The 12,274-nt window shown below is 33.4% G+C and overlaps 1 protein-coding gene across 1 annotated transcript in view; it reads left to right on the forward strand.

Annotated features, from left to right (window-relative positions):
• Positions 1 to 12,274, forward strand: part of LOC149785286 (condensin-2 complex subunit D3-L-like) — a 203,629-nt gene that overhangs the window by 73,930 nt on the left and 117,425 nt on the right. The window contains exons 12-16 of the mRNA XM_089979161.1: positions 613 to 724; positions 3,327 to 3,413; positions 4,719 to 4,788; positions 6,616 to 6,709; positions 11,705 to 11,871. Of these exons, the coding sequence (XP_089835287.1) occupies positions 613 to 724; positions 3,327 to 3,413; positions 4,719 to 4,788; positions 6,616 to 6,709; positions 11,705 to 11,871 (530 nt within the window). The remainder of the gene's footprint in view (positions 1 to 612; positions 725 to 3,326; positions 3,414 to 4,718; positions 4,789 to 6,615; positions 6,710 to 11,704; positions 11,872 to 12,274) is intronic.

The following is a 12,274-nucleotide window of genomic DNA, read 5'->3' on the forward strand; positions in this document are numbered from 1 at the left end:
TCTGAATGTATAGTCATATTAAGATGGGATTTTCACCCAAAGGCATCATAAGATGCCTGTTTGGTCCAAAATAAAAAATTGTGCCAATGTTACATCCAAAATGACTGACACAGCAGCTAATTTGAAAGTCTTTTTATTGCTGAAAAGTATCAAAGATTGTTTTGCCGCTCAGCAGTTAAAAAGAAGAAATGGTCTTATCTTGAATTCCTGGAAATTCTTTTTGGCCAGTAGAGCATCTGTCTTTTGGAGGACTCTTGTTTTTAATGTTTCTGATATTTTGGACCTTGTGTATTTTAATGAAATCTGGTTACCAGGATTAGAGGGAAACCATTAAACCTTGGCTAGTGAAGTTTGGAATGCCTGTTTATATGCTTCTGGAAAGGATTTTTATTACATTTTTCTGCCATGTAAGTGATAAATGGGAGCTTTGTGGACTTTTTACATGGAGTAGGGAAGTGATTTTGCAAACATGGTCCTAGTTATCACTGCATTAAAAAAACATCCTGTGCCCAGTTTGTATATACTGTATGGATGTCATGTTTCTGTTTGAAAAATTCTAAAATTCTACAAAATTATTAATTTTAAAAAATGTAACTGTCTTCCTCCATACAGTTGTCTTTTGAGAGAGGGTGGAGACAAAGCCTGTGCCAGTGTGAGAACCTTACTGCAGCACATGTGTACAAAGGTTCCAGACAAAGCAGAATACAGGATCAAGGTGGCTCAGGTAAGAATAATTGAAATGTGTCTTCAAAAATTCAAACTTTTGAATGGCTCTAAGTAACTGTACTATTTTTTTCCCTGTAGTCATTTGTCCAAATAAAGTGTGATGTAGTCACAAATGTATATGATACATATTATGCGATTGAGTATTATGATGTTTTCATCCAGCTCATTCGCAACAAGGATTGGAAGACAAGCCAGAACGATGTCTATAGGTTTAAGTTCTTATGAGGGAGTCAATTAGCAGAGTGTCAGATTAATCCAAGAGTTGCAGGTTCAGTAATCACCCAGGCCAGTCTGCCTCTGCATATCTTGGGAAATGCACTTTGTTCTGATTTCCAGTGTATTCTATAAGCAATAATGTGTTCAAAGTGTTGTAAAAAATACCCCCACCCCCACCCACCCCCAAAGTAGTTACGTTTGTATGCAGAAAATACACTTATGTGTACTGGGCATTAAGGAAAATCATGTCAGTTGAATTTGGGCCTTGAGGAAACTTATGTTCTGACCCTTAAGTGTCCTTTAAAGGAATCCCCCAGAGGTTGAATTACTTCTGCTGAAAACAATTGACAATTCACTGACAGATAGATGTAGTATGTTTGCTGAGGTGTTTTATAAAATGGTTGAAACCAAGTTTTTCGTCAGAGTTGCTAGAAATTATACTGTGAAAATATTGCTAGATAAAGTCTTGGAGTTATATAGGTTTTTGTTGTTTTGCTGGAATTATTATATTGGTTTTTCCAGGACTTCAGAGATGCTGTTTGAAATGAAATATCTTCATACATGTGTGTGTGTATATACAAAATAAGTTCATATATCTATGAAGCAAGACAAAGTCTGTGGCATTAATTTGCTTCCCTGACACATTCTATACCATATTTGGTGATAATTAGTGATTATGATTCCTAGTTTCCCGTTAGACCTACTGTAATTTCTGGCCTATAAAGTCGATACTTTTTGACTTGAAAGTCAGGTCTTCGTCTTATACTCCGAATCGATTTATATATAGATTACATCACTGAAATTGCATCGACTATATATGGATGATGGTATCCAGTATGCTATTAAAATTGCACTATAATCTGCATAATTGAAAACAGGTCACATAGAAGTACAAATTCTTGTTAAATTACTATATCAATAAATTGTTATAAACTAATATGACTGCGTTTATAGTTATACATTTTGTCATTATTTAGTTTGCATTCTGCGTGTATTTTCTTATTTCTCAAACATGATATAAAAGAAAACAATTACCGGTGAAAAATTCACCAGGTCGCATAGCACACTTACGTTCTATACTCTATAATGTACTGTACTAATTCAAAGCATATTGTTTGTTCCTATAAAAAAAAAGATATGGAATAATTTTGTTTTATTCATTCTTGTTAACCATACTTCATTCTTCCTGATCACATTTTACCAACTGGTCCATTGATATTTGATTTTCCAGTATACTGTTGGACACGCGCGAGCCATTACCGGTATAGCTTTTTCATTGATCTAATTGGTCCTACAAAGGGATGTAATCCATATCAACTTGAGCGTTCTATGATTATGTATAAAATACTGTAGATTATGCTTTCTTCTGAATTGTCTAAAATCGTATGTTTATAATTGTATTTGACAGTTTCTCAAATAAATATGGTTTAAACTAAACTACTATTATTTCATGTAATTTTTTATACATGAAAAAATAATTATTAATTTCATTGTACGAAAATTATATATAAAATAAATATCATTTTGTGGTTCTGACTGTATGAAAAATAAAGGGATCATACCTGAACAAATTCTACGGAACATGCGCTACTCAACAGCGTAATGGTACAAACGTACAAAGTAAACATATATTTTCTGTCTCATTCTGCTCTCAACTCAAGAATTACTATAAAAATAAAAGTACTTAAAAAGATTTTTGTCGTTATTAGTGAACAAGAGAGAGGATTATTTCTCGGTGTGAAAGCACGTCTGCATTTAGAGCATATTTAGCTGTTATGTTGTGTAATGTTGGCAAAATGATAGTCCTACATGTAAGACGTAGTCCATACAGAATTTGTTATTCGAACTCGCCAATAAAGATAATAGAGGGGTATATCGTTGAACAGATTTGCAATAAAATGTTTATTATATCCAAGTCAAAACAGAACAAACACTTTAAAGATAGTATATGTGTATATACAAATCGATTTAACGGAGTCTGTGACTTTAAAATTTACAATAGAAAATGACAAGGTTTTTATATTTTACATTTGTATGACTATAATGAAACAATAAGACTAGTTGACCAATAGTATGTGGTCTTCATTTTAGCATGTACTGATATGTAATTTTGTATAAGAAAACATCAAAGGGCTTCTGAACTCATTTTAAAATGCACATGGTGTTTTGTGACGGATTTTATAAGGAGAACTAATTAAAATTAACTAGTTCAACCCTTTTCTTGCTTTCCCTTATAATATTTTACCATTGTATTTTACCTGTTAGACTAATCATCTCTTCTACACATCAAAATTGTTCCATCCTTTGTTTATGGGAGATTGCTCTGTACATAGACTAAAGTTAATTAGGATTCTTTCTTTTTTTTTCTTTCGGTGTCCATGAAGGCTGTAGTGACCATCCTGCAGGATTTACCAGCAGACAGCTATGGGAGGATGGTTGAATGGTTCTACAAACTCTCCAAACATTCCAAGGTTAGTTCTTAGAATCAAATGAACAAAATAATGGAATCAAATAAAAAACACTTTAAACTTACTGTTTCATATTATTTATTGTCTCAGCACCTCAGAAATTTGCAAGAAGGTTTAGGAGAAGGTGCAAGGAGTTGGATTTTCTGTGAAATCCAAATGCAGTGTTACTAGTGAAAAAATCCATTAGTGGTTGATAAATTATTTAACTGATTTTTGCAATTAGGAAGAAATTGTAAATAAAACATAATAAGAAGAAATTTGATAAATAAAGAAAATAGAGACAGCACAACATGATCTGCCAAAAAGCCTTGTTTTCTATAGTTAATCTGTATTTCATATTGATGTAGTATGAATTTTATTTACCCCTCGGCCTCAGTGTGGCAGGGATATGTACTGTGGGTTTCCTTTTGTCCATCATTTTGTCTTTCACTTAATCTGTTTAGAGCAACTAGTCTCAGAGTTTTTGATTGATTGCTGTGAAATTTTATATACATTATGGTAATTATCTAAATATATATTTGCTGTGCTTGCTTGAGTTTGCTTAGAGTTATTGCCCTTTTTACTTAACAGCTGTTCATGCTCTTTCAAATAAGATGAGCATATTGAGCAATCCTATGCTTCAAATTATTTTAAAGAGTTATTGCCCTTTTTAGCTTGCTGTTAGAGGTGTCTGTCTTACAGTTGCTTTCATTTTGGTTAGTACTGTAGACTCGGTTCTTTCATATTTATGTGTGATGTTTAGGTAAATTTTTTGAACAAATAGTTCATTTCCCAAGTTTATCTGTTTTACATTACATGTTCTGTTTGACCTAATAGTAAACTTGGATTTTTTGTGCTCATGTGATAAGTGACAGCACTTTAGTATTTGCAGATCATCAAAATTTAATATGGACATTTTTAAAATTCTTGTCATTGCTGATCTGCTCCAGACCCTGATATAGGTAAACTTGCAGTTAATATTTTTATGATCTGAATTGGTGATGATAATCTAGTACATGATTTATCCGATTGATCAGTTGATTGACCAACTGATTCAATAAATGTGTAATAGATTAGGCAGAACAGCACTGAATGATTGTGTCAAGGAAAAAAAAACATAAAACGTGCATCATAAGACTGCTTGAAAATTTCTTATACTGCATAGATTTGGCAGGACTTTACTATTTTTATGAATTAAATAAATTACATTACAATATGTATTTTGATGAAAGTCAAGAGAATGATTACACTGATTAAAATATTGATCTTTTTAACTATTTTGGGTTTTTTTCCTTCAAGTTGCAACATTTCCTTTTTAAATAATTGCAGCTTACATACAGAGGATTTTCTCTCGAAATTGTCAGTGCACTTCTTGCCGAACCAGAAAGACGACTGCAAGGTAAGATAATATTGTTCTGCATCATACAGGAGTAATATGGGAATTTTCCAGTCTTATGGCTGTTGGGTCTTGATTACAGCAGAAAAATCGTTAGACCTTAAAATTGTGTCTTTTGATAACATCAGATACATATGAAAATCCTGTGTGTTATGTCACAGTAACCAGTGTTTTCCCTCGAGATGCAAGGTTGAAGAAAAAAATCCCCTTGTTATCAAAAATGGGAGTCAGATTGAGTAAAAAACAAACCTTGATGTCAGAACTGGGGGTTGCATTAAAAATGTGGGGGTCTCTGATGCACACATGAGGGTAAAGGGAAACATTGAGTAACATTATTTTGTTTGTAAAGAGCATTTTGGTAGGTGGATTTACTGTCAGTAGTTGTTTTTAGGACTATGAAGATTAGATACATAACCATTGGAGGTCTGGGTATTATTAAGAACTAGTTACATAATTTAGTAGTCAATTAACCTAATTCAGTCCCACCTAACTCCTGTTGTAACACCAAATAAATTTAATAAGCTGAGAAAATGTATGAACAATTGAAAATATATATAAAATTTCTCACTCAGCCTTTTTTTCTTCTCCAAAATAAGTTTTAAGCATAAAGTGAAGCATTGCCCCAGATGCAGCCTTGTGCTATATATGTACCGTAATCTGCTATTTTATGTTCAGAATAATATAGATACCAACTTTGCTCAAACATTACACAAACACATACATACACAAATACATACACACACAAACACATGCATACACAAACACATGCAATCACAAACACATGCAGTCACACACATGCATACACATGCATACACAAACACATGCAATCACAAACACATGCATACACAAACACATGCATACACAAATACATGCATACACAAACACATGCATACACAAATACATGCATACACAAACACTTGCATACACAAACACATGTATACACAAATACATGCATACACAAACACTTGCATACACAAACACATGCATACTAAACACATGCATGCACAAACACGTGCATACACAAAACGTGCATACACAAATACATGCATAAACAAACACATGCATACACAAAAACGTGCATTAACAAACACATAAACCCATTTTGTTACTTGGTTCAGGCATCTTGTTTGTTTTATTTTTGTCATTGTAATGAAAGTAATACACAGTTCAGCATTTAGCATTTGAGTGATCTTGATAGTTAGTGTGATCGGTACTGATAACTGTTTGAAATGGAAAACATGACAAGAATTAAAGGTGGAATTTATACCTAGAGCTATAATAAAAAGCAAGCAAGAAATATTATTGAGTCAAGAAGTGTGAAACAAGATTCACTAGATTTTAGATGATACATGAATTATACATATTGGCCTAATAGTCACATTCCAATACTACATCACGTCATTTATTTCAGGGGCACAAACCATGGACGTACTTCTTGAAATAGACTCATTTGTTAAAATGGTAGCTGGCAAAGAATTTGGGGAGTTTATAAATATTTGTCAACTTTGAATACATTAAGCAAGTATACTTGAATACTTTCTATGGCGGTTCAACAGATTCACACAATATTAAAATAAAAGCATTACAGTTCATATTAAGGTCACAAACCATGGCAGGTCGAGCATAACTGAAATAGTTGCTTCCACATGTCTACATGACTGGTATGGCTTGTACTTTATCTGGAATCACTTTGTTATGCCACAGTATTTGATATGCTGTGACATTTTTTAACAAAAAGCATTTTGTTTTGGGGTATTTTTTAAAATTATCAACAAATTGTTTAAAAACATCTTACTGTATTTTGATTTCCAAACTTCAAATTCTGTTCAGGAACAGAAGGAATTCCGCCTGAGATCCTAATGTACACCAGGCACAAGTCACTTGTAGGAATACTGCTCGCTCGCTGTTCTGATACTGCCCCAACGTAAGTTTCTGTTGTGTAATTTTATAAAATTCTTGTTTAAAGAGATTGTTGAATAAATGCCTGCATCTTGAAGTATATTGGTAATATGTCATAATCTTTATTTTACACTTTTCCAAGGATCTAGAGCTACAACAAAGATGCCAGCCAACTATTCTCAGTTCTGCAGAATTTTGTGAAAATATTTAATTCTAAAATATATTTATAAAATTCTGGGAAATCAGAAGTGTCTGGGATGTAATTTTGAATAGAGTTACTTATGTGGACATGAAAAAGGAGAAAAGTGCTTAACTCTTTACCTTCTGCTAACGCATATATGTGGCCATAAAAATAGCCTTGTAACCCGAGAGATGCATATACAAGCTGCTAATAATACTCTCTCTGTCCCTGCTGGCTCATACATGCATTTCTGGCCAAGGGTTGGGAAACCCCAGATATGCATATACACATTTCATATTAAAGCTTTGTATTGGATGAAATTACAAACATCTGTTCTCTTTTATAATATTTAGCCAATGAAAATAGTCCTTACATAAAATGATGAACGTATTCTGTTAGTAGTTTTACAGCATATAAGCGGGAAATTCTATTGAAAACGAGGTCAGTAATGACAGTAAAACAAAATGTCAACATTCATGTATTCTGACGACGATTCTGATGGAAATTTTGAAGGATTTGAAAGTGATGATATTGATTTTAACCAGATTCAAGATGAAGGATTGGACATTAGTATAAGTCCTGTTTCGACACCTGACATTTCAGATTTATGTGAATCCGAGGATGAAACGCGAGACAATCAAATCTGGTTGGAACACGTGAGACCAGTAAATGTGGACGACTTTACAGCAGTTTCAGGGCCAGCATTTATTTTATAAGAAAATGCAAGGGAGATAGATTTCTTTTTACTTGCTTCAGGCAGTATCATAAAAAATGACCAAATCTGCAGTAAAATAGTGGACACATTGGTGTGCAAAATAGTGGTGAGAAAAGTAATCTAATATACATTTTAAACACAGATATATTGAGATATATTTTTGTATTATAAATATGTGAATATAAACATTGATTCCTGTGGATTATATGTACTTGTTAGTGGAAATGAGTGGCACAAAACATTGGTAAGTGTTTAAAATTTTATTTTTCATTAAATTGCATAGTTTGCATGGGACAAAACTGATACAGAAAATGTAAATAACTCAAGAAGCTCTCACTCAGGCAGCTATTATGATGCTCTGGGGTTCAGCCTACAAACTGCTGCTAGATGGCAGGCTGCTTATCAGGCTTAGTAGCCAGGGCAGCAAGTACTTGCAGAAGGTAAAGAGTTCAACACCAATAAGATTAACTGGTACACATAATCTAGTTTCTCGAAGCAAAAAACAATGCACTTAACCAGAAACCAGTCCATGAGTGTGTAAAAAAAGTCATACGTGGTTCCCACTCTGTCGGGAAAAATTATATCTTTTTTCCTGCCGTGAAAAGTCCCTGAATTTTGCAAATATTGACAAAACCCTGGAAAAACCATTTGAATTTGCCTCCACAACTTGATGCCTGAAACAATTATGTAATTGAGTTGTAACTGAACTGATCGTTAGTTACATTTATTGAGTTCTAACCAGAACATTAGGAGATTGCAGTATTGATTATTTGGGTGCTTGCCATAAATATATTTGTTGAGAGAATCCAAACGCTCATTGGATTAGATTTGTCTAGTAGACTTTTTGTTTCACACATAGATCGGTATGTGTATCTTTTGTTATATATATATGGAAGGTATGAAAACCAGTCTAGCATACAAGAGGAGGACATGGTGGCGTTAAAGAATAGCCACTTAGTGGATGCGCTAGCAAACTTAAACGTTGTTAAATTGAGTTATACCTGCATAAAATATATATGAAAATTATTTATTTTCTCAGAAATTGCGAGTGCTAAAATCATTATGTCTTTTATCTGCTGAAAGACAATAAAACTAATGCGTTGATGAAATATGAGCTGGTACTAGTGATTTTGATTGCTAGTCACACGAGCACACAGAACCTCACAACCATCATTTTCAAATACTGTAGAAAAAAATATTAAATGAAAATCATATACTGGTCGTAATAAAAATACAGAAATGACACAGCACAAAATTCTCTATATTTATTCTGAGACCTACTTCCGGATTTTTGTTGTATCACGTGACTACCAAGTTGACATGTGCTGTCTTGCACAGGAAACATACGAAGCAGGGAACCAGACTACTCTGCCTGATGAATCAGACTGGCCAAGTTTCTTGTAGTTGTTCTCGAAATAAATATGTTGAGCATTATGTTCTTTCTGGTTTTTACAAAATGTATCAGACTTTCATTTAATATAACTGAAATTTTGTGCAATGACATTAAAAAGGAGTTTGTTGTTGATATCACGTAACTATTGGACTTCCGATGTCGTTGTTTGATAGTTGTGACGTCATGTGACTATTAACGCAAATGGCGAGTACCGGGTCAGGTTTCATCTATGCCGAGTTTCGTCTTGTCTGTCAGCGGTTTATGAAGATATAAGTCGATTTAACATAGTTTAAATTTGCTAGTCCTGCTGGTAAGCTATCTTACGGTGGCAGCAGATTCCAAATTTCCAAATGTAAAAATTGGGGTTGGAATATTCGGAGGAAACCCGGATTAGAAAAATGTCAAAACTCTGAGCAGAACTTTGGTGCGAAACTATTACACAGTGACATGTAGCTTGAAGCATTGGTTTCAGATCTTAAATAGAACACAGGAAAAATGTTGTCCCTTTTATTATATATTAAGAAATGATAAGAGCCCATGTATCAATACAGGCTTTGGGACTGGTTTATTGAACTACAAGAAGACAAGTTGATTTTACAGAAAATTCAGTCCTTGTTTATGCAACAATATATAATTTTGAAGGTCTTTTGTCAAAATTTAAATCAATCCTTTTGTAAATATCTTTAAGTGATGGAATTTTTAACCAAATCATCTTAAGGAGTTTAGGTTGGTTGAAAAATTTTGTTTGAGATTTTATTGGCACACATTAAAATTCATTATTAAACTTTTTTCATTACAAGATAAGATTCTAATATTTTGCACTGATTGTTTTTTTTCCATACTGTGATAGTAAATGTTTACTTTGTATAACATGTGCGTATATTGCTCTAGAATTCTCTAAAATTAAAGGTTTGAAAGAAAGCAAAATAATTTATGCTCATTGTGTTGTTTCCACATAGCAACATATTGCAGGTCAGCAAAGTAAAGTTAGGATTTGTATTCTGTACATTGAAATGGCTTTAAATGCCAATTTATAGGAAAATAGTCAGATTTGTTTCTTGTGACTCATTTTGTGGTTTTGTAAATGATCATCTTTTCTAACATGTATGTTTTTGAGAGTCTTGAAACAGAAACGTGTTCAGGTTTGAAAAATGCAAGTTTTATAGTCTAAAAAGTTTTTTAATTCCATTCAGTAATGGTCATATGTTAACCTTGAAAAAATTAATTTCATCCTTGAAAAGACCTGGAAATTTATATTTAGAAAAGTGTGGGAACCATGCATATATGGCAGCAGAAACAAAGAAGATGGAAAGATGAAGATAATTTGCACAGTAAATTGATTTAATGGTTATTGTTTGTTCTGCAGTGTTGTAGGTATTAAAGTTTATGGAATTTTCTCATTTGTGGATAAGAGATTTTATGACGGCAGACAATATAGTACAGTATATACTTACCTATTAGTTGAGTCTAACTGCAAGCAACATAGACCCTAATTAAGTGCCAGCGGATTGGAATCCGTGTTGTTTATTCTACTTATTACTCTCAACCAACTGCATAGATCTAATCTGTAGGTGCACTATCCAGTGGCATATCTGGATCTGTGCGGTTGCAGTTGGATTCAACTTTTAAGGATGCATATATGGTATTAACCGAATAGGGTCATTATACCTTAATGTATTGCGCTTTCATCAAGATAATAAACCAACACATGTTCAGACTTGCCTGAGTTTCAATTAGACACTTCTTGGTCAAGAACGTTCTTTACCACCACCAACACTACTACCAAAAGCAACCACTATAAACTTCTGATTCACTGAAAACAGTTTGTTTGCCACTATCTAGTCAGTTCTTGTTAGTTTTAGTAAGGAAGTCTGTGATTGGCTAATTACACAAAAATAATCAAAGCGCTGATATATACACTACTAGCTTATAGTCATGGTATAAACTTACTGCTATTTTTGTAAAATAATTTGATCACGATTCATTAGTAGTATTGATACTAGCAATGTGTGCTGTGACAATACGTTTATTGTATCAGGAGTCATTTTTTAGCATAAAATAATGAATATGACTGATTAAAAAGCGACTCCTAAAATGTATAAAATTAATTCTTAATTCAAAATTTAAATGAAAGAAAATATATACAGCACTTATCTAAGTCCGTGAAATTAAGTGTTCCAATGGTAATATACATGGTATAACACTTACGAAAATAATGAACCATATACTTATCAAGGAAAATGAACTAGCAAAAATGAATGGATGGTTACTGATTTTAGTTGGCTCAGTTGGTTGAATGATGAACTTGCAATCCAAGGGTTGAGGATTCAAAATTTGCCTGTGCCAGCACTTGGTCAACTGCCTCATTATGTCCATGGGCATGGCACTTGCCTGCCATTTCCTCTGTATTTTACAGTCAGTTACGTTTGAAAGTGCCATTAGAAACCACCCAACAATTAATTTTAATTTGGAAAAACTCCAATAATTATTGCTGCAAATTTTATATTGCTTGTGATTAAATGGCAATCAGCTATTACATTTTATTTCACATCTTTAGGACACATCTGTGTTCAGGAAAATGCATCATTTCAAATAAATACCAGAAATTCACTATTTTATATGGTGTACCAATTTTAATGGTTTTTGTGGTTGCTTCCAATGAAGAGATTCTAAAATAACACCCCCTTTCCCAATCAACATCCTTTACAAAATATGAATATGTGCACTTCAGGGTTCGAGCTAGAGCCATTGCTTGCTTCTCACAGTGTTTCCTCTCAGAGGATGCTGGGATTAAAGGAACCATAAAAGAAATTGTGACCCCTCCTGTAGGACCCAAGCCTCCTAATGCTCCTAGACTGATTCCCACACCAGGAAATGAAAACAGGCATCTTGTTAGAGGTAATTTTACAAGTATATATTTATTCTTGTTTCCCCCAACCTCTTTCTGGAAGGTGATGTAAGTATTGTGCTGTTCTGGGTATGGAGCGCATGGCTTTTAGTTTAAATTGTCTAGACTCCCATTTTAAAATCCAATAAAATTAACGACCTTTCTGATTAATGTTGCCACTAAAGAGCTTTGTATCAGATTAGATTTTTTTGTCTGGAAAAGATAATTTTTTTTATTGTGTTCCTAAAGCTTAAAGTGTATAACATTTTCAAACAGGAATGCGCAGTTTTATCTTTTTGGTATTCATCACATCTCTTCTAATCACTGTAGTTGTAGAGCAGTTGGATAGAAGTGCTGATGCGCTTCCATAGAGATTCATTAGGCTCTCAATGGTTTTGGGATCTGTCAGATTGG

Source organism: Sinohyriopsis cumingii, chromosome 13 (assembly GCF_028554795.1).
Source record: "Sinohyriopsis cumingii isolate HCF-2022 chromosome 13, ASM2855479v2, whole genome shotgun sequence".
In the NCBI taxonomy this organism is placed as follows: Eukaryota; Metazoa; Mollusca; class Bivalvia; order Unionida; family Unionidae; genus Sinohyriopsis; species Sinohyriopsis cumingii.